The sequence below is a fragment of the Dendrobates tinctorius genome, unplaced genomic scaffold (assembly GCF_039654945.1).
Source record: "Dendrobates tinctorius isolate UK_male_01 unplaced genomic scaffold, ASM3965494v1 ptg000176l, whole genome shotgun sequence".
NCBI classification, from domain to species: Eukaryota; Metazoa; Chordata; class Amphibia; order Anura; family Dendrobatidae; genus Dendrobates; species Dendrobates tinctorius.
The window spans coordinates 273,005-300,453 of NW_027361843.1; the positions used below are offsets into that span (position 1 = coordinate 273,005).

Consider the following 27,449-nt stretch of genomic DNA (forward strand, 5'->3'; position numbering starts at 1 on the left):
GAGGACTGGAGTAAGGTAATCTTATCTGATGAGTCTAATTTTCAGCTTTGCCCAACACCTGGTCGTCTAATGGTTAGACGGAGACCTGGAGAGGCATACAAGCCACAGTGTCTTGCACCCACTGTGAAATTTGGTGGAGGATAGGTGATGATTCGGGGATGTTTCAGCAAGGCTGGAATTGGGCAGGTTAATCTTTGTGAAGGACGCATGAATCAAGCCACATACAAGGTTATCCTGGAAAAACCGTTGATTCCTTCTGCTCAGGCAATGTTCCCCAAATCTGAGGACTGTTTTTTTCCAGCAGGACAATGCGCCATGCCACACAGCTAGGTCGATCAATGTGTGGATGAAGGACCAACACATCAAATCCCTGTCATGGCCAGCCCAATCTCCAGATCTGAACCCCATTGAAAACCTCTGGAATGTAATCAAGAGGAAGATGGACAGTCACAAGCCATCAAACAAAGAACTGCTTAAATTTTTGTATCAGGAGTGGCATAAGGTCACCCAAAATCAGTGTGAAAGACTGGTGGAAAGCATGCCAAGACGCATGAAAGCTGTGATTAAAAATCATGGTTATTCTACAAAATATTGATTTCTGAACTCTTCCGGAGTTAAAAAATTAGTATTGTTGTTTCTAAATGATTATGAACTTGTTTTCTTAGCATTATTTGAGATCTGCAAGCACTGCATTTTTTTGTTATTTTGACCATTTCTCATTTTCTGAAAATAAATACAACATTTAGTGCTTGGAAATTCGAAGACATATTGTCAGTAGTTTATAGAATAAAAGATCAATTTACATTTTACTCAAAAATATATCTTATAAAGAGAAAAATCAGACAAACACACAACAACAGACAGATCTTCAACATAACCCAATATACATACTAATGGTGAATGCTGTGCGTCAACTGAATAAACCCTGTTAGGCCATGTTCACATTAGCGTTTGGCTGGTCTGCGTAGGGCTGTGTACTTCTTCCCTTAAGCTTTGCCTACTTCCGCATTCATCCTGCGTACCTATCTTTAACATTTGGTACGCAGGGAGATGCATTGTATACAGATGCAGCCGCATGCGGCGTTTTGACGTCCCCGCCGATCGCACAGAAACATGTTGCGTTCGGCAGGCAAGTCAAAATAATGCATGCAGACGCATCCGCATACAACGCATGTCCCTGCGTGAACAGTGTTAAAGATAGGTACGCAGGATGCATGGGGAAGTAGGCGGAGCTTTAGGGAAGAAGTGCATAAATAGGCGGAGCTTAAGGAAGTACGCAGTCCTACGCACTCTACCCAAACGCAAGTGTGAACCCGGCCTTAATCATTGCTACAACACTCTTCCAAAAGGACACCAAGTTAGAATAGTTCCACATCATATGAAGCATATCTGCTATATTAGTTTTGCATCTAGGACTGTGGGGACTTGAGCGAAATCCTGTTAAGAATTGAGATGTCCTGTATACCTGGTGTATTACATTTATATAGGACAGTCTATGGGATTCACTTTAAAGACAGCTGCGGAACGCTTTCCAGTATAGCTGACCAGTAATTTTCCTCTATGGGTCCCTTTAGGCCGGGATCACACTTCCATGTGTGATACGAGAAACTCGCACGACTCTCTCGCATAAACAACCGGCGCTACTGCCGGCACTCAGGACTAGAGCTGCGGTTGCATGTATTTCTATGTAGCCGCAGCTCTGGTCCTGAGTGCCACCAGGTATTGATGCGATAGACTCACGCGAGTTTCTCGCATCACACATGGTAGTGTGATCCCGGCCTTACACTCTCCCATTTCTCTTTTGATCGCAACAGCTTTTTTTCAAAATAATGTCTAAGAGAATGTTATAAAATAATGAGATCAGTCCACGAGAACTGTGTAGATTAGCTATTCTCTGTATTATTGAGTTTCGGGGTACCCCTCCTTCCAAAACAATGCCTTCCGCCCGATATGCGTGCCTAAATTGTAAGTATTTATAGAGTTCATAGGGAGGTAACCCATATTAGTTTTGCAGCTGTGAAAATTCCATAATCACATCACTTATCAGCAATTAAGTCTGTTTAAGGCTCTGTGCACACGTATGCAGAAAATTTCTGCATGAAAACTGGACTCCTTCCCAGAAAACGCGTTTTTTTCCCCGCACGTTTTTTGCGCAAAAAACGCGTTTTTATGCGTTTTTTTCCGCACGTCCCCAGTCTCATAGAAAATAGCTAAAAAAGCGGAATTTTCTGCAAAATTAATGAGCATGCTGCATTTTTTACCGCGATGCGTTTTTTTGGGCGGAAAAAAACCGCATCGATATGCACAAAAAGTGCAGAATGCATTAAAATGAATGGGATGCTTCTTTTAAGCGATTTTTAAGCGTTTTTGCCTGTAAAAATGCTTACGTGGGCACACAGCCTAAACCCTTTGTGCTCCAGGAGCCAAATCCCACCAGGTGGTATAGATTTGGAAGCCATAAAGTGTTCAATAATTAAGTAAATTGTAAAACACCTATTCCTTGTAATTTTTTCACCGTCCCCCTAAGTTTATGACATATCACAGTTGATATTTTGCCTCCACGTGTGCCAAATTTATGCGCCTCCAATACCTCAGAGTTTATCCGATTGAAAATAGTGCTGTAGCAATGTACGCTGAACTCAGCTCCCCCAGGGTCGTCCCATCCCCGAATATGTTGAAGCTGAGATGCCACATAATATACCCATGGGTTAGGAACCGCAAGCCCTCCCATTGTTTTCTTTGCAATGTTTCCAGTTTAATTCTCGGAGTCTGTTTGCCACATATTAATTTTCTAAATTCCTGACTGACTTTAAAGAAAAACCATTGATTTATCCATACTGAGGAGTTGTGTAGAACATACAGCAATTGTGGCATCCAGATCATTTTGACCAGGCTAGCACGGCCCACAACCGACAACGGTAACTTAGACCAGGAGCCTAATTTACCTCTAAATTTAATTAAGACTGGATTAAGATTCAATTTCTCATAATCATTTATTTTTGCCGAAATATTGATGCCTAAATATTTAAACTCCGATACCACTTGTAATCCCGAGTTAATGTAATGGGAAGCATTCTCATCTGTATTATCCAATGGAAGTATAACTGATTTGCTCCAATTTTTCTTCATACCAGAGCATTTTCCAAATTTTTCTATCGTTTCAATCGTTATAGGAAGGGACTCAGACGTTTTAGCCAGAGATAAAGTGTCATCAGCGTATAACGCGACCTTCTCTTCACTATTCCCTCTACGAAACCCAACTATTCCTGGATGCTCCCTGATAACCGATGCCTGGGGTTCAATGGCCAGTGCAAAGAGCAGGGGGAGCAAGGGGCACCCCTGCCTCATACCTCTACTCAGTCCAAAAGCTGAGGAAAGGTGTCCATTTACCCATATTCTAGCCATCGGCCTACCATACAGCAATTTAACCCATGAAATAAACCTAGGTCCTATACCAAACTTTTCCAACACCGCCCATAAATATTCGCACTCAACAGAATTGAATGCCTTAGCGGCGTCCAGAGAACATGCAGCTCTATCCCCAGCACCATCCACCGGCTATTGTAGATTAAGAAACAATCTCCAGATATTAACAGCTGTGGATCTAGCAGGCATGAAGCCAGACTGATCAGAATGGATAAATGTAGAAATCACTGTATTCAATCTAGATGCCAGAACCTTTGCAATAATTTTAACATCAGTTGACAATAAAGATATGGGCCTGTATGCGTCAGAAATGAAAGTCTTTATTTGGCTTAGGTATGACTACTATCACAGCCTCCTGCATTGAATGTGGTAAGGTTCCCCCCTCACCGCCTCCTCGAAGGTAGCCAGCAAGTGGGGAAGTAGAATATTTCCAAATTTCTTATATACTGTATTTCTGTGGGAAGCCCGTCTTGTCCTGACAATTTATTAGCCATAGAGGCTACTGCCATTTGTAACTCCTCCAGCTTTAGTGGTCTATTTCAAAATTCTTGGTCTTTACCGTTGAATGTCGGTAGTTTGATTTCCCTCAAGTGGGATAAGATCTGTCCTCTATTAAATTGTAATTTGGATGTATACAGATCTTTATAAAATTCTAGCAGAGTGTTTGAGATCTGGTCAGTCTGATTCACTACCACTCCTTCCCTGTCCTTCAAAGCTCCAATAAAAGAACTCCCTATCTGGGCTCTTGCTATCATGGCTAGGCACTCACACCTGTTCAAAGCAGTTAAAACTGGTTTGAATCACTGACTGGTAACCAACTTACGATTTTACTTAAAAAAATGCTTTGTCCTGTGATAAAACACTCCGGGATCGCCTTTGCTGGGGTCAAAGGTCACGTGCATTCAGCATGAAAACTCAGGCGCAGAGCTGGGATTCGGGTGTAACTGACCCTGGGTCAGGTTTATTAACGGTGAAAGCAATGCAAAAGGAAATAAAACATAAAACAAATCCTTGCCTGTCCGGCACTAACTAAACAATGGACAATCTAACTACCAACTGGCGGGCTTCTCCCGTCCAGCCAAACCACAGTTGCAGTGGGCACTGCTTCCACTTACGTGTGTCTCTCACACAGACAGGCTCTCTGTGTTCCCAGGCTGAGACACTCACACAACCACCTGGCATCCTTTTATATCCACCTCCCATTATTCATTAGCAAGCAGGTGCGATACTGACCAAACTAGGTCACATAGGAAAGGAATCTGGGCGAGATATACCTGCCCTCATCCACTATTCCCACATGATTCTCACATATCCCCTCCTTCTGCTCAGACCACTCCGGTCGAGCAATGACACCCGCCAAACAGTGCACTCGGGACAGGGCATCTGCATTTCCCATCTGTACCCCTGGGCGGTGCTCCACCGTAAAAGTGTAGGCCTGCAGGGCAAGGAACCACCGGGTCACCCGGCTATTCCGTTCCTTGTTCAAGTGCATCCACTTGAGAGGGGCATGGTCAGTGATCAGCCTGAACTTTCGGCCCACCAGGTAATATTTGAGGGCCTCTAGAGCCCACTTAATGGCAAGGCACTCTTTTTCTACGACTGCATACCTTTGCTCGTGTTTATTCAGCTTCCTGCTGAGATAGAGGACTGGGTGTTCCACTCCGTCCCTCACTTGTGAGAGTACGGCCCCGATACCGGTATCAGAGGCATCCGTTTGTACCACAAACTCACTGCGGAAGTCCGGAGTCACCAGTACGGGCTGAGAGCAAAGTGCCCGTTTTAGGCTATGGAAGGCTTCTTCAGCCGCTAAACTCCATTTAATCATGACGGAGTCTTTCCCTTTTGTAAGATCCGTCAGGGGGGTAGCGATGGCTGCAAAATTGGGTATGAACCGGCGATAATAACCGGCGATCCCCAGGAAGGCTTGCACCTGCTTCTTGTTGACAGGTTGTGGCCAGTCCTGAACGGCCTGAATCTTATCAACCTGGGGTTTAACAACACCCCTCCCAATTACATACCCCAAATACCGGGCTTCTTCTAGCCCGATGTGACATTTCTTGGGGTTCACGGTTAGACCTGCCTCCCACAGGTCGTCAATCACAGCTTGTACTTTCTGGAGATGAGTCTCCCAGTCCAAGCTGTAAATGACAATGTCGTCCAAATAGGCCGAAGCGTACTGCCTATGTGGCCTCAGGACTCGATCCATCAGTCTCTGGAAGGTCGCCGGCGCTCCGTGCAGACCAAACGGCATATACACATACTGAAATAGACCTTCTGGGGTAGCAAATGCTGTCTTTTCTCTGGCAGCCTCCACCAGAGGGATCTGCCAATACCCTTTGTTAGATCTAGGGTCGTAATATACCGGGCTTTTCCTAACCGATCTATTAACTCGTCGACCCAGGGCATAGGATATGCATCAAATTTTGAGACCGCATTCAGTTTCCTGAAGTCATTGCAGAACCGGATGGTGCCGTCCGGTTTAGGAATTAGCACAATCGGGCTGGACCACGCACTGTGCGATTCCTCAATGACTCCTAACTCTAACATTGCCTTCACTTCTCAGGAAACGGCTTCACGGCGCGCTTCCGGGATTCGGTAGGGCTTTACGTGAACTGTGACACCAGGTTCCGTTACGATGTCATGTTTTATTAGCGTAGTCTGCCCGGGTTTTTCTGAGAAAAACTTTTGGTTGTGAAGTAGAAACTGCCTGACCTCAGTCTTTTGCCGCTCCGAGAGTCTCTGCAACCTGTACCTCCAGTACGGTATGCGAGCAGACAGGACGGGCCAGCTCCGCTGACAAGGCAGACCGATCCTTCCAGGGCTTTATCAGATTTACATGATAAATCTGTTCAGGTTTCCGTTTACCTGCCTGGTATACTTTGTAGTTTACTTCACCAGCTCTTTCCTTGATCTCAAAGGGGCCCTGCCACTTTGCCAGGAACTTACTGTCCACCGTGGGGACCAGGATCAACACCCTATCTCCGGGTGCAAACGTACGGATCTTGGCGCCCCTATCATAGATTCTTTTTTGGGCTCCTTGAGCCTGTATCATGTGTTCTTTGACGATAGGCATAACAGCCGCAATACGGTCCTGCATTTGTGTGACGTGATCTATCACTGTTTTAAACGGAGTGACCTGACCCTCCCAGGTTTCTTTTGCAACGTCTAACAGTCCGCGAGGACGTCGGGCGTACAATAACTCGAAAGGCGAGAATCCCGTGGAAGACTGGGGTACTTCCCTGATGGCAAAAAGCAAATACGGAAGTAAATAGTCCCAGTTCTTCCCATCCTTGTCTATCACCTTTCTCAGCATCTGCTTCAGAGTTTTATTGAACCGTTCGACCAACCCGTCTGTTTGAGGGTGATACACGGATGTGCGTAACGGTTCGATTTGTAACAATCGGCAGAGCTCCTTCATTACCCTGGACATAAAGGGGGTCCCCTGGTCGGTGAGTATCTGTTTTGGGATACCGACCCGACTAAACACATGCACCAGTTCCTTGGCAATCGTCTTGGTGGCCGTGTTACGCAAAGGGATGGCCTCCGGGTAACGAGTGGCATAATCCAAGATGACCAGGATATGTTGGTGTCCACGTGCAGACCGTGGAAGGGGCCCAACTAAATCCATCCCAATCCTCTCAAACGGGACTTCAATAATAGGTAGGGGTACCAAAGGGCTACAGAAACGGGGCTTAGGTGCAGAGGCTTGGCAGTCAGGACAAGACTCACAATATACTCGAATATCGTGATGCATGCCTGGCCAAACAAAACAGTGTAATATCCTTTCGGTGGTTTTCTGGACTCCCAGGTGACCTCCCATCACATGTCCGTGGGCCAGGTCCAGCACCTGCCGCCGATAGGGTTTTGGCACGACTAATAGTTGCACCGTATCTTCCCCCTTTTTCTCTATCTGATAGAGTAAATCATTCTCCAGAACCATGTAAGGATATGCCAGCCTAGAGCCAGGTTCTACGGGTACCCCATTTATCACTTTTACATTTGTCCTAGCCTGAGAAAGGGTAGGATCCTTTATTTGCTCGCTTTGGAAGTCATCTTTCTGAACTTCTAAATCCGGCAAACGGGGAGGTGGATGGCTGTCAGCCTCCTCCTCTTCCCCGGTCTCCTCCGTATCACCCGCCATGACTGAAAACGGGAACTGCAGGTCATTTCCCGCAGACTCTTCCGGGGAGACCTCTTCCCGGGGTTCGGGACCCACACGCGCCCTGGGAGAAGAATCATGTACACTATTACCCAAAGGCATCAACTGATTCTCCCACAATTGCCAGAAGTGGGGAAAATCCCGGCCCAGGATAACATCATGCAATAACACCGGGACGAGTCCCACTTTATGTTGCACAGACCCATAGGAAGTTGTAATGCATATGACCGTGGTGAGGTACGAACAGGTGTCTCCATGCACACACGTTACAGAAAATTTGTCTGATGGTCCAGTCGGGGCTGACACCAGACTGGCCTTCACCAGAGTCACCACACTTCCCAAGTCTAACAATGCCACCACATTTTTGCCATCAACAGTTAAATCACACAAGTGTTTTTCCACATCCTTTTGACCGGCATTCACACTCACTACCCGTGCAACCATAGACATGCGGTTTTTAGAGTCTGTGACGTCGCACTGCATGGGTTCAGTAGTGACCGGACAGTTCGCAGCAATATGTCCCATCTCTTGGCAGCGGAAACACCTAACGGGCCCCTTGCTTAGACCATAGTTCGTTACTCTCGGCCTCGCAGTGCGGGCAGTCCCGTTTTCCTCCCCCACTGTCTTAGGGATTTTTCCATCTCCCCTACTCCCTGGAACAGTCTTACCGGTTCCACGTGGAGATGATGAAGAACGAGGTGGGGTAGCGTCGTCTCGGAGTCCTTCCGCCACGGAGTAACGTTCAACCAGATCCACCAGTTGATCTGCCGTCGTAGGATTTCCATGGCTTACCCACTTCCTCAGGGCTGGCGGTAGAGCTCTCAGGTACTTGTCCATGACGACTCTCTGGATTATCTCTGGCGCTGTCAGCACCTCGGGTTGTAGCCACTTCTTCGTCACGTGGATCAGGTCGAACATCTGTGACCGCGGTGGTTTATCCGGCTGATAAGTCCATTGATGCACTCTCTGTGCACGGACAGCGGTCGTCACTCCCAGCCGGGCCAGGATCTCGGCTTTCAGTTTGTCAAAGTCCTGCGCAGCTTCAGGCTCTAAGTCATAATAAGCCTTTTGGGCCTCACCGGAAAGAAACGGGGCAATTAGGCCGGCCCATCTTGCCTTCGGCCATTTTTCTCGCACCGCCGTCCGTTCAAACGTGGTCAGGTATGTCTCGACGTCATCTTCGGTCGTCATTTTCTGCCAGTACCGACTCACGTGAATCACTCTCGACTCGGCTTCCAGGTTAAGCTCAGGTAAGCTTGCCAAGCGCTGCGCCACCTGCTGGAGAAGCGAACGATCGGTAACTGTCATGTCCACCAACTCCTTCAGCTGGGCCATCATCACCCGATTAGCATCTTGCTGGACGGCGGTGGACTGTACCAGCGCTTTCACCACGTCCTCCATGCTCATGCTTGCAACGTGATGCCCGCGCTCTCCATCACAATGTGATAAAACACTCCGGGATCGCCTTTGCTGGGGTCAAAGGTCACGTGCATTCAGCATGAAAACTCAGGCGCAGAGCTGGGATTCGGGTGTAACTGACCCTGGGTCAGGTTTATTAACGGTGAAAGCAATGCAAAAGGAAATAAAACATAAAACAAATCCTTGCCTGTCCGGCACTAACTAAACAATGGACAACCTAACTACCAACTGGCGGGCTTCTCCCGTCCAGCCAAAGCACAGTTGCAGTGGGCACTGCTTCTACTCACATGTGTCTCTCACACAGACAGGCTCTCTGTGTTCCCAGGCTGAGACACTCACACAACCACCTGGCATCCTTTTATATCCACCTCCCATTATTCATTAGCAAGCAGGTGCGATACTGACCAGACTAGGCCACATAGGAAAGGAATCTGGGCGAGATATACCTGCCCTCATCCACTAGTCCCACATGATTCTCACAGTCCCAATTAATTTGCACAGCACTGTAAGTGTCCTGCCTTCTCCCCCTCCTCAAAGAAAAGTGTCTGGGCAAACATGCATTTATTTTTAACTTTTTCCTTGATATGTGTGTTGTACGCTTCTTGCGCCACTCCCCACTCCATCAGGTCCTCTTTTACACGGGTTAGTACGAATTTCTCTTCTGCAGATCTAACTTTATCCCGTAAAAACTCCCCGAACTGTTTTGTCTTAGTTTTGGCCTGTATTAAGACTCCTGGTAAGCACGCTATCATGGCATCCCATAATGTGTTTTATGACACTCGTTTGTTGTTTTCCTTAGAATAATGTTCTAAGGTAAATGTGGTCAGTGGAATATCTATAATTTGAAACTAAAAGGGTTTCATGGCCCACATGGTCAGAGAATCCAGCGGCTTGGGTAAAAAACAGAAAGTAGTCAGCAAGGGTGAATGATCTGATAGCGCTCTGGGTAAATATTCCACTCTTCTTACCAAGGGGGAAATATGTTCCATGCCCAATACCATATCAATACGCCATAATGTTTTATGTGTTTTACAATAGCAAAAAAATGTCCACTAATGATAGTTCTGATAGCATTTCTCCAAACGTAGTTATGGGGGCAGTTTTTGTAGCAATGTCTGATTAAGGCTAGGGTCACTTTTGCGGATGGCAGAGCTGCGGACTTCCTCTGTGAAGCTCCGCCCACTGCCGCACCTCCTCCGGTCAGCTCCGCCAACGTCCGCATGCGGCCTGTGTACCTATCTTTACCGCTGGGTACGCAGGTCGTGCGGCTGTATGTGGATGCCTCCGCATGCGTTGTTTTGATGATGCGGCAACCGCAAATTCCAACATTTTGCGTTTGCGCCACATCATCAAAACGACGCAAGCAGAGGCATCCGCATACATCCGCATGGCCTGCGTACCCAATGTTATAGGTACGCAGGCCGCATGTGGATGCAGGCGGAGCTGAACGGAGGAGGTGCGGCAGTGGGCAGAGCTTCACGGAGAAAGTACGCAGCTAGGCCATCCACAAATGTGAACCTAGCCTTATATCTATCCCAATCTGGATGAACAATATTAATGAAATCTCCCATGCAAAGGACTGGAATTCCTGGTATCTTATTCATTAGTGAAGCAATATTTTTCTAAATAATATTGTTATATGGAGGAGGAACATAGACTGTCACAAGTAAAATTTCTTTTGTGAATATTTTACAGTGGATGCCCACAAATCTGCCATCTCAATCTATCTTGGAATCAATTAATTCAAAAGGGATAGTCCAATGTACTAGGATGCTAACCTCACTAGAATATGTGGAGAAGGTAGCGTGGAAGCTGTGGCCTATTCATGAATATTTCATGCCCACAACACTGGTTTGCCCAAAGTGTGTTTCCTGCAGACACACCACTGCAGGTGCTTTTATGTATACTTTATTTACATATTGTACAGTTGAAGTAAGTTGTTGGACACATTTTGTAACCATGCTGTTCTACAGGAATACAAGCTGGATAAGTCAGGTGAGATATTGACCTAGTGGAAACACATGTGGATAGCTTGTTCACTTGTTAGTCACGTCTCACATAAAACACGTTGTACCCCAGCTCAATCAGTCCTCCAATGAGCAATATCCACAATGGTATAAACACCAGACTTAGCAACATAGTGGTAAACTGTTCCAGCACAGCACATAGCACAAGGCAAAATGCCAATTTCAGGAGCATTGCAGTAAGATACCAGGATTTTTTCTTCATATTCTGAGCTCCATTCCTGGGGTCATAGCCAGATTTACACCGTCCTGCCATTTTTACAATTAACATGACGATTAAAATTGTATCGAAGATCCAGATGGGGATGAAGATAATGAACCAGTTCCATGGGGCTTTCTCATCCAGCTTCAGCACCAGCATGATCAAGAAAAGTAAACTGAAGAGCCATGTCAGCAGCACCCTCTGCGCCAGGGACATTCTCATTTAAACTGACTTTAGGGGGTTCTTAGCCAAGATGAAGAGATGTATTCCTGCAAGATAGAGCGAGAACAGACTCAGCATATATACATGGGTCTAAGGTAGCACACCCAAGGCTGTGTTCTCATCTGTGTTATGGCTTCTATGCCAGACATGGTACTGCGCCAAAACTTTCAGGCAAGAAAGCTAAATGGCACTTATAGGAGCCAAGCTCATATTATAGGTCAATCAGCTCTATTCGTGCTGTCAAAGTGTAGAGAGGCTATAAATGCAATGTGAACATGGCCTACAATTTAGACACTTGGCCAATACCCACCGATTCGGCCTCGTACACTATATGTCCATACTTTACCATCAAGTCTGAGTTTGCAGAGTTCTTATTCGCAGATTCTGTATGAACCTGTGATAAAGGAAAAGTTGTAGCGTGCTCAATCACATGTAAAATTACAGCTATATTATCCCCAAGGAGCATTGCTTCTACACCAGAATATGGTGGAAGATGTGGAGCATATAACAAAAGGCATGGCTATGTAATGCTAATAATAATAATAAAAAAAAGGGAACTGCCTGATGAAGCCTCCGCAGCTTCAGTCTGCTTCCCCACCACACCCACAGGGGGTTCTGTTTATATTGCTGCAAGGGTGTATTCCATTTATAACATGTGACTGCTGAAGCCAAGCACGGACCTTAGTGGTGTTGCTGAGATAGTGACACATTGCTAATGTGGCCAATGATTGGCTGTAGTGATCACATGATATAGATAGGACATTATCCCACAGCCTTATAACCAAATACTGGGGCAGTGGAAAGGTGGTGCTGGAGCAGCAGTAGTCACAAAGGTAAGTAATGCTGCTTTAAAAAGAAAAAAATCTTAAGTTTTGGGAAAAAAATGGACCATGGAAAAGAAATGCCTTGAATCAAATGTAAATTTGCCCCAAATCTTCCACCAGTCTCATCTGATGCTAATGCAGCTGCTGTGTCATTCCCACGTTCTGGACCCTACAGCTCAGACAGTCCAAACTACTGTATTGTGTACAGTCATGGCCAAAAGGGCTGAGACTGTTTCAGTGGCTTTAGATTTATTAGTCAGAGGTTACTAAGGAATGATTAAAATAATTTCACATAAGTTTGTAAAACTTACTAAAGTTATATAGCAACTCAATACTTACATTGTTGTCCTTTATTTTTCAATTTCCTTCGCCATGGCTCCCTGGATATCAGTTTCTCAGCCACATCCTGATGAAAGCAAAGATTCAGCAAGTATGGGTTGTTGAGTTTTTCACAATATTTGTCCACACACTTTTTGAGGACCCACTACAGGTTGAGTCTGGGATTGAGATCTGGAGAGTTTTCTGGCCATGGACACACTGAACCACTTAGCACTTTTGGCTTGTGACAATCTGGGTTGCCAACCTCCTGAATTTTTTTTTTTTCTAGACTCAAATTCAAGGATGGCCTAAAGTTTTTACAGACATTTGACATGCCCCCTAAAGACCATGCCCGAAAATGACCAGACTAGGATATATATCACAACCGCTCACCACTGCAGTGCTCTTCTGCTCCTTCAGACATCTTGTCCCAGGGAAACCACCAAAGTTTCCTGCATCCTGTAGTTCCACCCACCCACCTCTGGTCATATGGCCGTGATGTCAGGTCCTTCAGCTCCACTAGTGCTCATAATTTCCAGGCTTCCTCTCCACGGTAGATCAACACTCTCCGGTCACTGCTGCTTATTTAAATTGCATTGCCACCAGCTGATAATGAGAGGAGAGTGTGGCAGATTGGTCCTGTCCTGTTTGTATTGTACAAGCCAATTTGGAGCAAGCGCCGTCCAAACGTCGAGGGTGGGTGGAAAACTCAAGTGCGGTGCTTCTTTCTACCGGACCCTACAGAGAGAACCACCCAGGTTTTTACGGACGGTTGGCAACTTTGGACATGGTGCTCCATCATGATGGGGAAAAAGCATTGTTCATCATCAAAGTGCTCCTGGATTGAGAGAAGTTGCTCTTGGATGACGTGTAGATCCCATTCTTTATTCATAGCAGTGATCTTAGGCAAAATTGCAAGTGTGCCTACTCCATGGATGTAAAGCTACCCCACACATGAATGGTCTCAATGCTTTACTGTTGACACGATATAGGGCTCGTGGTAGCGCTCACCTTTTCTTCAGTGGACAATCATTCTTCCAGATGTCACAAACAGTCTATAGAGGCTTAACCAGCTGAGACAGATGTGCAGGAAGTACAGTGATTGGCTGGCAGAGGACTGGGATAAAGTGATTTCCTCTAATGAAGCCCACTTCTGACATCAGGAAGAAGGATTGTGCAGAGAAGGTGAGTGCTACAATGAGTCATACAGTAAAGCATCGAGACCAGTCATGTATGGAATTGCTTTTCATCCATGGAGTGGGAGCACTCACAATTTTGCCTAAGAACACTGACATCAGTAAAGAATGGGATCTAAAACGTATCCAAGAGCAAATTTTCTCAGCAATCAAGGAGCAGTTTGATGATGAACAACGCTTTTTCCAGCATGATGGAGACCCAAGGCAAACGGGATAACTAAGTGGCTCGGTGAACAAAACTTTGTAAGTCCAAGGCCAGGAAACTCCCCAGATCTCAATCCTATTGAGGACCTGCGGTCAATCTTGGAAATGAGACTGGCCGAAGGAAGACACAGCAATTGTGCTAACCTCCAAGCACTGATCGGAAGAATGTGTTGTCCTCAGGATTTGGCTCAGAGGCGGATATCCAGCTGTCACGGAGAAGGGCAGGAGTCTGGAAAACCGAGGGTCAACAATGTAAACAGTCTGTCACATGAGCTTGATGAATGTGTGAAGAAAATGAGAAACCCTTATAAAATGTTCATAGCTGGCCTCCAGTAACCATAGAAACACCTGAATAACAACAGATGGCAGAACAGGAAAGCAGCAATGACTGTATAAGCCGGGGGCGGCCAATACCAGCCCTACAGTCACGGCTGTGGGCAGCCAGTCAGCAGTAATGCCTACCAGCACACCCACCATTACTGGTGCATTACACCCAGAATGGCCGCCTGGCGGAGGCGCACACCAGTTCAGTGAGATGTGTCAGCCGCCGGTGTTCATGAACGGGAGGCTGGACACGCGCGGAATGTCCTCACCGGGGAGCAGCGGCCGCCGGTCATATCCACCGGAGACTCGCTCCTCTTCTCCGCTGCAGAGAGACGCTTCCTGTTGTCGCCCACACAGGCTGTCGCCGTCCAATCAGCGTGCTTCCTGCAGCTGCCCGCATACGTCACTGCGCCAGTAGCGGACATGTTTAGTCAGGGCAACGTTCTGTGTTACTAATCACGGACAGGCAGGTACCAGCTTTCCACACTAATGTCCTAGAAGCTCAGCCGGCGGGCGCCATAATGTAAACACAGCCTTCTTTACAAGCTATGGCGGGGCCCTCATCAAAATGAAAGCTGACAGCCCGGTTGAATTGGTTTTAGAGCAGTCGCCATGTTTGTTAAGGCACTCTCACCATAATGCGCCTTCAAGCCACTGCGGTGGCCCAAGCGGCGTCACGTGACCTGCGAGCGCTCTGATTGGATAATGATCCGTGACGCTCTGCTCGTTGCCAGGGGCGGCTAGCACGGTGCCTGTAGCCCTGGAGGACTGGCTCGTACCCCGGGTACCAGCGACCGCGCGGGTCCCTGAGCTCATGTTCCGAGCAAACAGCTTCGCGCCCGCGGCGGGAGGAGGAGGCGGCTCCTGGGCAGCAGGTAAGCCGGCGGGCTGCGGGGAGGGCTCCGGGGCAGCCGCGGGGGCTGAGATTAGCTGCTGTGCCTTGTGTTACACAGAACAGGTTCCTCTGCGTGTCGCCGCCACCTGCTGCACGAGTTTCACAGCTCACATCCGTTACCCACTAGACGAGGAGGATGTGAGAGCAGCAATTGTGACAGTCGCTGCACAGGGAGGCTGCTGCAAGTGTGACCGGCTCATCACGTGTGTGCGGTGGAGGGGGCATCAGTGCCCCATGTACTGGGCAGGAGGGGATTACTGATCGGTGTGCGACATCCTCGCCAGCTCTCAACTCAGTGCCTGCTGTCATCATCAGACTCTCTGTGTACATATATATGTATGCACCCTACCGTTCAAAAGTTTGGGGTCACTCAGACAATTTTGTGTGTTCCATGAAAACTCATACTTTTATTAATCAAATGAATTTAAAATCTAGTCCAGACATTGACAAGGCTTGAAAAAAAGATTTTTATTTGAAATAATAATTTTCTCCTTCAAACTTTATTTTTGTCAAAGAATGCTCCCTTTGCAGCAATTACAGCATTGCAGTCCTTTGGCATTCTAGTAGTTAATTTGCTGCGGTAATCTGGAGAAATTTCACCCCATGCTTCCAGAAGCCCCTCCCACAAGTTGGTTTGGCTTGATGGGCACTTTTTACGTACCATACAGTTAAGCTCCTCCCACAACAGATCAATGGGGTTGAGATCTGGTGACTGCGCTGGCCACTCCATTACAGATCGAAGACCAGCTGCCTGCTTCTTCCCTAAATAGTTCTTGCATAATTTGAGGTGTGCTTTGGGTCATTGTCCTGTTGTAGGATGAAATTGGCTCCAATCAAGCGCTGTCCACAGGGTATGGCATAGCGTTGCAAAATGGAGTGATAGCCTTCCTTATTCAAAATCTTTTTACCTTGTACAAATCTCCCAATTTACCAGCACCAAAGTAACCCTAGACCATCACATTTCCTCCACCATGCTTGACAGATGGCGTCAGGCACTCTTCCAGCATCTTTTCAGTTGTTCTGCATCTCACAAATGTTCTTCTGTGTGATCCAGACACCTCAAACTTGGATTCGTCTGTCCAAATCACTTTTTTGCCAATCTTCCTCTGTCCAATGTCTGTGTTCTTTTTCCCATATTAATCTTTAACTTTTATTAGCCAGTCTCAGATATGGCTTTTTCTTTGCCACTCCGCCCTGAAGGCCAGCATCCCGGAGTCTCCTCTTCACTGTAGACATTGACACTGGCGTTTTGCATGTACTAGTTAATGAAGCTGCCAGTTGAGGACCTGTGAGGCGTCGATTTCTCAAACTACAGACTCTAATGTACATGTCTTGTTGCTCAGTTGTGCAGCGGGGCCTCCCACTTCTCTTTCTACTCTGGTTAGAGCCTGTTTGTGCTCTCCTCTGAAGGGAGTAGTGCACACCGTTACAGGAAATCTTCAGTTTCTTGGCAATTTCTCACATGGAATAGCCTTCATTTCTAAGAACAAGAATAGACTGTCGAGTTTCCCATGAAAGTTCTTTTCTTCTGTCCATTTTGAGATTTAATGGAACCAACAAATGTAATGCTCCAGATTCTCAACTAGCTCAAAGGAAGGTCAGGTTTATAGCTTCTCTAATCAGCCAAACTGTTTTCAGCTGTGCTAACATACTTGCACAAGAGTTTTCAAGGGTATTCAAACCATCCATTAGCCTTCTTTACACAGTTAGCAAACACAGAAAGTACCATAAGAACACTGGAGTGATGGTTGTTGGAAATGGGCCTCTATACACCTATGAAGATATTGCATTACAAACCAGACATTTGCAGCTAGATTAGTCATTTACCACATTGACAATGTATAGAGTGTATTTCTGAATAATTTAATGTTAGCTTCATTGGAAAAAAACTGTGCTTTTCTTTAAAAAATAAGGAAGTTTGACCCTAAACTTTTGAACAGTAGTGTACATAATGGCGATCCAGAAGTGTTATATACCTTACTGCATTGCTATTGATACAGGACTTCTACAGTTTCTTGCTAAAGTATGCACACCCCCTTGGCTTTTTGTCTATTTTGATACAATACAACCTGTGTTTAAAGGGGTATTCCCATCTCCAAAGTCCTATTTCAATATATAATAGGTGTAGTATCATTATTTATTATTATCACATAACTCCAATTAATCATGTAGTTTAGTTTTTCTAATTCTCCAGGTCTCTTTTTCCTTATGTGCAGGAATTGGAGGACCTTAGGTAGCCATGGTTCCTTCCTTGTTAGTCTGGTTTGTATCATGCATTATTACTCCCCACTTCCCTGGGAGGGAGATGGAGACAGATATAGTGCTGCTTCAAGAGGTTAGCAAGACACGTGGCCCCAGTGTCTTCACCATCAGAAGTAACCCGGGGAGCAGTGATAGCTAGGACACCCCTAGCGTTAGGGATAGGGAAGGAGCCCCTGGCCGCGGGTATTCCGACAACAGAGTTATCACACAGGGTGTAATGTAACAAAATAGGTAAAGAAAAAAGCCAAGGGTAGGAATTCTTTCGCATTGTAATTTAATTCCACCACCACTGATACAGGACAATATAACTATGCACCACAGCTGATACAGGACTAACTATACACCACCGTTCCTGACGCTTCGAGTACTGCGGTGCACATGGATTGCACACAATACCGGGTGCAGGTGCTTACTGTTTGCTGCTTAGATAGGGCTGTAATAGAACATATTAGTAATTTTCAGCTTTCAGGATAGAGGCGTGTTCCATTGTTCTCTTAATAGCAGCTGTCACTTTGTTTTTTACATTTTAGCTGTCACTGACATTACAGTCTAGAGCCTAAATCTGGAATTGTTCCGCCTCAGAAGACCATCGCATGACAGCTGCTGGAGATGTTCAGGCTTACATGCTGTTTTCTTACAATTGTATAAATTTGTATGAGAGTCATAAAGGGACCTTCTGACATTGGACACCTTTTTGTTTTAGCAAAGCACAGGGCTGCTACAATGAACAGCTCTTGTTTTGAAGGACACGGCATGACCATGTATGACCGTGTGTCATTCATATATTATGTGGCTGAAGAGGATGTGTGCACAATCCTGCTGACAGCTTCCCTTTAACCGCTGTCTGCCAATTCCATCAAGCAAACCCACTGGATCAATATAATCATTGTCACCAAAGCACTATGAGATGTGTGGTGATACACCAGGGAGAGCATGCCAAGAAAAGTTATCTGATTACTGAAACTTTGTAAATCCTGGTAACCCAAAATATGTAGGTATATCTGCCACTGCCTAAGTGTTTTTCTTTTTTTGGATGAGGTATACCTTACTCTTGCCAACATCCATTGACTTCGTATTTTGGCTATGTGCACCCTGGCATTTGTCTGGTAATGTTACAAGTAAAACTGCAGAGAGTGGAGAAATTCATGGTGCTTGGGGTTTGTAAGAATTCACGCACATGCTGCAGAAATAGTCAGGAACTAATGTTTTTTTAGGCCACATAGATTTCCACAGGTGAAAATACCATAGTCTTTGTAATTATTGGCAATGTCATGAAATCTTTTTGGAAATGCCTGGCTGTGTTATGAAGTGTTACTGGGTTTTCCCCATATGATGGCAGCCATCTGTTGCTGTGATTGGTATACCCGAAGGTCAGGCGTCCAGGGCAGCCGTCGCTTTACACTTGCAGGGTATTTAAGTAACTCTGACAACTACCGTATTTTCAGGATCTCTTGTGTCTTCATTTTTTGTTGTCCTTTTATGCCAGACCATTTTTTTTATCTCTCACTTTTCTATTGGCACTTTCTAGAAGTTTTAACTTTTTTTTTCCATTTTTTTCGGTGACCTAGTTATATTTAGGTTTTTTTTTTGTGGGGGGAGTAATGGTGTTTGTCAGTGACATCACTTTGGGGAACGTATAACTTTATTAGCAAAGTTTTGTTCACTCTTTCTGAGTAGAAATATAATCCAAACAGCAATTCTACCACTTTTTTTGTGTTTTTTTTTTTTTTTTTTTTTATTTTACTCTGACCTCCATGCTGCCAAAATAAGCTGTTACTTTACTCTGCCGGTCAGGATGAATAAAGTATTGTTACACTTATATTGATTTTATTTTTTTGTAACTTTTTTTTTTATTTACAATTAATACACTCTTTGAAAAAAAAAAATAATAATTTTATTTTTTTTGTCTCCTTAGTCTGAGAGCCATAAGTTTCACAATTTTTCATTAGCAAAGTTTTATTCTCTGGATTGGAAATGCCAAAATTATATTTATTTTTTTCCATATTTTCCACATATATATCTGTATTGAACTCTGTGTTCTTACTACATAAATCTACGATACTATTATTTGTTTTATACATAGTTTTATCCTGTGTATTTTTTATGTAATGTCACAGTTCCATTACAGATTTTTGCTAACATCTAACAGGAGTTAAAATGTTCCCACAGAGGAAGTGGAATCGCAGTTTGTAAAGGCAACCTAGATGGTTCCAAAACTCATCCAGATAGTAGTGGAGTGAAGTGTTGGACTCCATTCCCTCCTACCCACTATATGTGCAGTGTTGCCTTTTATTGGATTTATCCCTTGTCCTAAAGAAATATTAATTTTATCCTAAACTTAATACCTTCATCCGACATAAACTGTGAAGACAGTGGAATACATCAATGAAACAGCGAACATCTACCTGTGTGGATATTGTTTTCGCAATATTCTAGTGACCTATTAACCCCTTCACCCCCAAGGGTGGTTTGCACGTTCATGACCGGGCCAATTTTTACAATTCTGACCACTGTACCTTTATAAGGTCATAACTCTGGAACGCTTCCATGGATCCCGGTGATTCTGACATTGTTTTCTCGTGACATATTGTACTTCATGTTAGTGGTAAAATTTCATTCAAATAACTTGCGTTTATTTGTGAGAAAAACGGAAATTTGGCGAAAATTTTGAACATTTCGCAATTTTCCAACTTTGAATTTTTATGCCCTTAAATCACAGAGATATAGCACACAAAAAACTTGATAACTAACATTTCCCACATGTTTACTTTACATCAGCACAATTTTGGAACCAAAATTTTTTTTTTGTTAGGAAGTTATAAGGGTTAAAAGTTGACCAGCGATTTCTCATTTTTACAACACCATTTTATTTTTAGGACCACATCACATTTGAGGTCACTTTGAGGGGTCTATATGATAGAAAATACCCAAAAGTGACACCATTCTAAAAACTGCACCCCTTAAGGTGCTCAAAACCACATTCAAGATGTTTATTAACCCTTTAGGTGCGTCACAGGAATTTTTTTGAATATTTAAAAAAAATGAACATCTAACTTTTTTTCACAAAAAAAATACTTCAGGTTCAATTTTTTTTATTTTACCAAGGGTAACAGGAGAAATTGGACTGCAAAAGTTATTGTGCAATTTGTCCTGAGTACGCTGATACCTGATATGTGGGGGGGAACGACTGTTTCGGCGCATGGCAGAGCTCAGAATGGAAGGAGCGTCGTTTGACTTTTTCAATGCAAAATTGGCTGGAATTCAGATCGGACGCCATGTCACGTTTGGAGAGTCCCTGATGTACCTAAACAGTGGAAACCCCCTACAAGTGACCCCATTTTGGAAACTAGACCCCCCAAGGAACTTATCTAGATATGTGGTGAGAACTTTGAACCCACAAGGGCTTTACAGAAGTTTATAATGTACAGCGGTACAATTAAAAAATCATATTTTTTCCACAAAAATGATCTTTTCACCCCAATTTTTATTTTCCCATGGGTAACAGGACCCTAAAAGTTATTGTGCAATTTGTCCTGAGTACGCTGATACCCCACACGTGGGGGTAAACCACTATTTTGGGCGCATGGCAGAGCTCGGAAGGGAAGCAGCGCCATTTGACGTTTTTGGCTGGAATTGAGATCGGACATCATGTCGCGATTGGAAAACCCCTGATGTACCAAAACAGTGGAAACCCCCCACAAATGACACCATTTTGGAAACTAGACCCCCCTATGGAACTTATCTAGATGTGTGGTGAGAACTTTGAACCCCCCAGTGCTTCACAGAAGTTTATAACGCCCGGGCGTGAAAATAAAAAATTTGTATTTTTTCCACAAACATGATATTTTAGTCACCATCTTTTTATTTTCCCAAGGGTACCAGGAGAAATTGGACCCCAAAAGTTGTTGTCCAATTTGTCATGAGTACGCTGACACCCCATATGTGGGAGAAAACTACTGTATGGACACACGTCGGGGCTCGGAAGGGAAGCAGTGACATTTTGGAATGCAGACTTTGATGGAATGGTTTGCGGGTGTCATGTGCGTTTGGAGAGCCCCTGATGTACCTAAACTATTGAAACTCCCCACAAGTGACCCCATTTTCGACACTAGGCCCCCACGGAACTTATCTAGATGTGTGGTGAGCACTTTGAACCCCCAAGTGCTTCACAGAAGTTTATAACGCTCGGGCGTGAAAATAAAAAAATCATTTTTTTCCACAAAAATGATATTTTTGCCCCCAATTTTTTATTTTCCTAAGGGTAACAGGAGAAATTGGACCCCAAAAATTGTTTTGCAATTTGACCTGAGTAGGCTGATACCCTACCTGTGGGGGTAAAACACTGTTTGGGCGCATGGCAGAGCCTGGAAGGGAAGGAGCACCATTTGACTTTTTCAACTCAGAATTGGCTGGAATTGAGATCAGACGCCATGTTGCATTTGGAGAGCCCCTGATGTGCCTACACAGTGGAAACCCCCAATTCTAACTCCAACCCGAACCCCAACACACCCCTAAAGGCCCCGTCTCACTAAGCGACATACCAGCGATCCCGACACCGATATGAAGGTGTCAGGATCGCTAGTAAGTCGCTATGTGATCGCTGGTGAGCTGTCACACAGACAGCTTCACCAGCGATCAGCACAGCGATGCCGAGCGCCCGGCATCGCTGGCCATCCTGTAAAAAATAGAATCAAAATAAAAAATATAGTTATTCTCACCTTCCGACGTCGCGTTCAGCCATCCCGCCTCTCTCCACGCTCCGGTCCCAGTGATCCTTTGCACGAATGACCTCGAGATGTCACGGTCTCGAGGGATAACAAAGTCTCGCGGTCATTCGTGCAAAGGATCACTGGGACCGGAGCGTGGAGAGAGGCAGGATGCCTGCGCGGGACTTCGGAAGGTGAGAATACCGTAACTATATTTTTTTTATTTTTTTACACCTGATCGCTGGTCTCCCGCTGTCACACACAGCGATGCGTGCTGGCCAGCGGGAGACCAGCGACCAAAGAAATGTCCAGAGATTTCTTGCAGCGATCAGCGATACCGGCAGGGGGGCCGCTCGCTGATCGCTGTCACACACAGCAATCTCGCTGGTGAGATCGCTGTTACGTCACAAAAGTTGTGACTCAGCAGCGATCTCGCTACCAAGATTGCTTAGTGAGACGGGGCCTTAACCCTAGCCCTAACCCTAATGGAAAAATGGAAATAAATACATTTTTTTTATTTTATTATTTTTCCCTAACTAAGGGGGTGATAACGGGGGGTTTGATTTACTATTTATGGCGGTTTTTATATTTGGCAGCTGTCATACTCTAAAAGACGCTTTTTATTGTAAAAATAGTTTTTGCATCACTACATATTGAGAGCTATAATTTTTCCGTATTTTGACCCACCGAGTCATGTGAGGTCTTATTTTTTGCGGGACGAGTTGACGTTTTTATTGGTACCATTTTCGGGCACGTGACATTTTTTGATCGCTTTTTATTCCGATTTTTGGGACGCAGAATGAACAAAAACCAGCGTTTCATGAATTTCTTTTGGGGGGTGCGTTTACACCGTTCTGCGTGCGGTAAAATTGATAAAACGTTTTTATTCTTCGGGTCAGTACGGTTACAGCGATACCTCATTTAGGTCGTTTTTTTTATGTTTTGTCGGTTTTATGCAATGAAAACTATTTTATATAAAAAATAATTATTTTTGCATCGCTTTATTCTGCGAGCTATAACTTTTTTATTTTTTTGCGGATGATGCTGTGTGGCGGCTCGTTTTTTGCAGGACAAGATGATGGTACCATGGATATTTATATGCGTCTTTTTGATCGCGCGTTATTACACTTTTTGTTTGGCGGTATGATAATAAATCATTATTTTTTGCTTCGTTTTTTATTTTTATTTTTTAAGGGGTTCGCTAAAGGGGTTAACTAATGGGACAGTTTTATAGGGCGGGTCGTTACGGACGCAGCGATACCTAATATGTGTACATGTATTGTTTTTTTTTTTATTTCTAAAAAATGGATTTATTTGGGGGAATATTTTTTTTTTCTAATTTATTTGGCGATTTATTTTTTTTTTTTTTTACTTTATTAAATAGTCCCAGGTGGGACATCACTGTCCTGTGACAGATCGCTGATCTGTCACATCACAGATCACTGTGACAAATCAGCAATCTGTCACAGGCACTGCAGAAGGCTTCCTCATGTCTGCGCTTTGCAGGCACTGAGGAAGCCAGCTTCCTGCAGGCCCCAGAAGGCCCCCGTCGCCATCTTGGATTCGGGGGCCTGCAGGAAAGGAGCCCCCGGCAGCAGTGCTGCACATTGCGCTGCCATGGGGGGCTCAGGGAAGCACGGAGGGAGCCCCCTCCCTGCCGATGCTTCCCTTTAACTCCCGGTACACCGCGATCATGTTTGATCGCAGTGTGCAAGGGGTTAACGTGTCGGGGGCGGTCCGTGACCGCCCCTGACACATTGTGCCCGGGTGTCAGCTGTGATAATCAGCTGACACCCGGCCGCGATCAGCGGCGCTCACCACGTGGGCGCCGCTGATCGCGGTAGACGTACTATCCCGTCCATGGGCATAGGGGCCCGGGTCCCATGGACGGGATAGTACGTCGGATGTCAGGAAGGGGTTAAACATAAGTGCATTGTATGTTACAAAATGCAGTAAAACCACAACCTAAACTGTATGGCCAGGTGCACACGAGTATTTGGTGAGCTTTTTACCTCAGTTTTCGTAAACCAATACAGGAATGGAACAGGCAGAGAAGAAGTGGTGTAATAGAAACACATCACCACTTCTGGATTTATCACCCACTCCTGGTTTTGACTTACACATACTGAGGTAAAAAACTCACCAAATACTCACCGTGTGCATGTGGACTGAGGCTACGGCCCCACAATGAGCTTTTGGTGAGTTTGACACTGCGGCATTTCTGCATCTATTATTTAAATTAGGTTAGTTGCGAATTTTCATCACTTTTTTTTTTTTTTGTACGTGTATTGTTATAGCCTTTTTGTTGCTGTACTTTTTTTGTCTTTTTGTTTTGTAATGCTTTAAATAAAGCTGATTTTGTTTTTGATAGCGCCTAGTGTTTCGTTTTGACAAAACTTTATTGATAGACTTGGGTGCCGATTAGACGTTTTTGATGCATTTCCGCCTTAGGAATGCTCTAAAAATGCATGTCTTTTTTACCTGCAGACTTTCGCATCTAAGACATCAGAAAAACAAATAAAATTCATCGTAGCTGTAAGAGAAATTGATATGCTGTGGATTTGAGACACACCACAGGTCAGTTTACACTGAGTAAAAAGAAGCAGAGTGAGCGTAAGATCCCACTTTCTATAGATGCAGCATCTTGCAGTTCTAGCAAATTGATTGGCGTTTGTGCTGCAGCAAAAATGTGGAGTGTAGTTAAGTTGTGTTTTTTTTTTTTTTTTTTTTTTTGTTATCGTGGGAACATAGGCTAAGGCTATGTTCACACGTTGCTTTATTGCTGCTTTTTTCTGCTGCCAAAACGTGATGTCTCATCAGTCAAAGGCTGCTTTTCTTTCTTTTTGCTGCATTTTTCAGGATCCCAAAGTTAAGCTTTGCTTCCATCATACAAGTATGAACGATATAAGGTATTAGGTCATCAATGCAACACATGAAACCATAAAACATTTTTAGAAAACAGGGTCACTTGAATAAAGTATTTAGTGGAAAAAGATTTTTTATGTCTGAAAAAAATAGTGACTATTCTGTACAAAAAGTTCATGAAAAAATACAGAATTGCAATTATAAAAACATATCACTAATTTAATTACCGTATTTTTCAGATTATAAAACACACTTTTTTTTTTCTTCTCCCCTCAAAATTCGTCTCTCGAGTCTTCAATCTGGGCATGCTCTACCGGAGACGACCATTTTCACGAATCCCACTGCAAGGAAATCATGGGAAGGGGGGAGTCTGCTCACCGATACCGACATCTTATGAGAGCCTCGCACTGCCTGGTCGCGCCCTCCACCCAATCCAGGGCCCACAGTATCCCCTCACCCCTACTGCTGTCGGCCCCCTGAGCAGTGACCCTGCCTTCTGTGACTTCGTTTAACCGTCGCCGTGGGCTAGAAGGCGCTCCATCATTTTATTTAAAGCAATTTTTTTTTCCTATTTTCCACCTCAAAATTTGGGGTGCGTCTTAAGAGTTCGCAAAATACGGTAAGCTGTACTAATCCTAACAGCCATGCTTATGTGAGGACCCCAAGAGATTTTGGTTTAAAGTTCGGAAAATCACAAAAATAGGTTTCACATCCTGCTGTACCTGTAAGCTGTAAGAACTGATGGCAAGCTGTTTAGGTGCATTTTTGATGCTTTATTGCACTTACTCATTGCTTTCTATGGGTAAAAAATGCTGCCAAAATGCTGAAAGAAGTGATGGGATTCAGTTTTCAAAAATGCAGCAGTTTTCCAGTTCAGTCAGGAAAAAAAAAACGAGGTGTGTCCATGAGATTTCTCAAATGTCATAGCTTTTGCTGGTACTGTAAAAAGCAGCTTTTAAGGCTAGTTTCACACTAGCGTTTTTTGGCGCTGTGTTAGCGCACATGAAACGCATGTGAAAAGCGCATACAAACGCTTGTAAACGCTGCGTTTTTTTGTAGCATTATTGTGCGCATAACGACCAAAAATCGCAGCGTTTGTAAGCGTTTTTCATGCGTTTGCATTTTTTATACGCAATAAACTAGAGAAAAGATCCTTGGAAAATTCTTGCAACACACTCAAGCAATGGGAAAGCAGTGGGTGTGTCTATGGAAAATCTTTATATAGACCCTGTTTACAGCTGAATTCTTCACATTTGCTTGCATTTGCCTTGATAAACATGGATCTGCGCTGGAAGAGCTTTTACTTTGACTTGGATCTGGACACGAGGATGGCTCAGGCTTATGCAGTTGTTTGCCATGAACAGAGGGGGAGAGAGAGAGGCAGTGAAGACGGCAGCTGCGGCGTATGTGGATACATCCCATTATTGAACTCCGGGAGAGCCGTGGAGCGTACCACACCCTCTACAGTGAGCTACAGGCAAACCCGGAGAAATTTACAGATTATACCCGGATGACCAAAGAAACCTTTCACTATTTGCTTGGTCGGGTAAAAGAAGTCATCCGTAGACAGGACACGCCGCTCCGGTGTGCGATTACTCCTGAGGAACTGCTCCTGGTCTCATTAAGGTACGTAGTTTTCATAAACCAAAGGCTGCAAATTTTTTTTTTTTTTTTTTTTAATTAAACGTGTGTAAAAAAATTACGTATGCACAAATATTAATTATTGTTTTCTTTTTGTTACAGATTCCTGGCTACCAGAGAGACCCTCTCGTCACTGCACTTCCAGTACCGGATTGGAATCTCCACGTTGTCTGGAATTGTAGCGGACACCTGCCGGGCTCTCTGGAACGTTCTTTGTCCCAAATTCATGCCCATGCCCACTGCAGCAAAGTGGTTGGAAATCGCCGAAAAGAACTGGCTCTGAGTTTTATAACTACAAAAAGTACTTTTCTACTGTACTGATGGCCATTGCGGATGCAGACTGTAAGTGTATTGCAGTGGACATTGGTGCATTTGGCCGTGGGAATGACTCCCAGGCTTTTAAAACATCGGACATGGGCAGGAGGTTGTATGGCAACAACTTCGATTTCCCCATGCCACGTCCTCTTCCCAACACCGAAGGTCCGCCACAGCCATTTGTAGTGGTTGGTGATGAAGCGTTCCAGATGTGCCAAAAACCTCTTCAAACCCTACTCAAGCCGGGACTTGGACCTACAAAAAAGAATTTTTAATTACAGGCTGACCAGGGCCAGGAGAACAGTAGAGTGTGCTTTTGGTATACTTGTATCGAGATGGCGCATTCTTGGCACAGCTATTAATCTTAAACTGGAAACAGTGGATGAGGTGGTTAAGGCCTGTGTTGTTCTACATAATTTTGTAATTTCTCGAGCGCACCTGAACTTT

At 44.6% G+C, this 27,449-nt stretch overlaps 2 protein-coding genes across 18 annotated transcripts in view; one reads left to right on the forward strand and one right to left on the reverse strand.

Moving 5' to 3' along the window:
• Positions 1-10,896: 10,896 nt before the first annotated feature.
• Positions 10,897-15,081, reverse strand: TMEM60 (transmembrane protein 60). Of its 16 annotated transcripts, none has more exons than XM_073551408.1 (5): positions 14,588-14,920; positions 14,139-14,223; positions 12,616-12,682; positions 11,799-11,846; positions 10,897-11,499 (listed from the first exon to the last, which is right to left on the reverse strand). In XM_073551408.1, exon 5 carries the CDS (start codon positions 11,450-11,452, stop codon positions 11,048-11,050), a length of 405 nt encoding a protein of 134 aa, XP_073407509.1. In that variant the 5' UTR covers positions 11,453-11,499; positions 11,799-11,846; positions 12,616-12,682; positions 14,139-14,223; positions 14,588-14,920; the 3' UTR covers positions 10,897-11,047. The 16 variants fall into 16 exon arrangements, with proteins under 16 accessions (XP_073407509.1, XP_073407514.1, XP_073407510.1 ...); XM_073551413.1 differs by having other exon boundaries at positions 11,763-11,846; XM_073551409.1 differs by lacking the exon at positions 14,588-14,920 and adding an exon at positions 14,469-14,565.
• PHTF2 (putative homeodomain transcription factor 2) overlaps positions 15,056-27,449 on the forward strand; it is a 205,396-nt gene continuing 193,002 nt past the window's right edge. For both annotated transcript variants that reach the window (XM_073551406.1, XM_073551407.1), the window contains exon 1: positions 15,056-15,193. The gene's annotated coding sequence lies outside the window, so the exon portion shown is untranslated. The remainder of the gene's footprint in view (positions 15,194-27,449) is intronic.

Bases quoted from the DNA above. Each gene is read 5' to 3' on its own strand.
- TMEM60 (XM_073551423.1), bottom strand. From the start codon at position 11,452: ATGAGAATGTCCCTGGCGCAGAGGGTGCTGCTGACATGGCTCTTCAGT.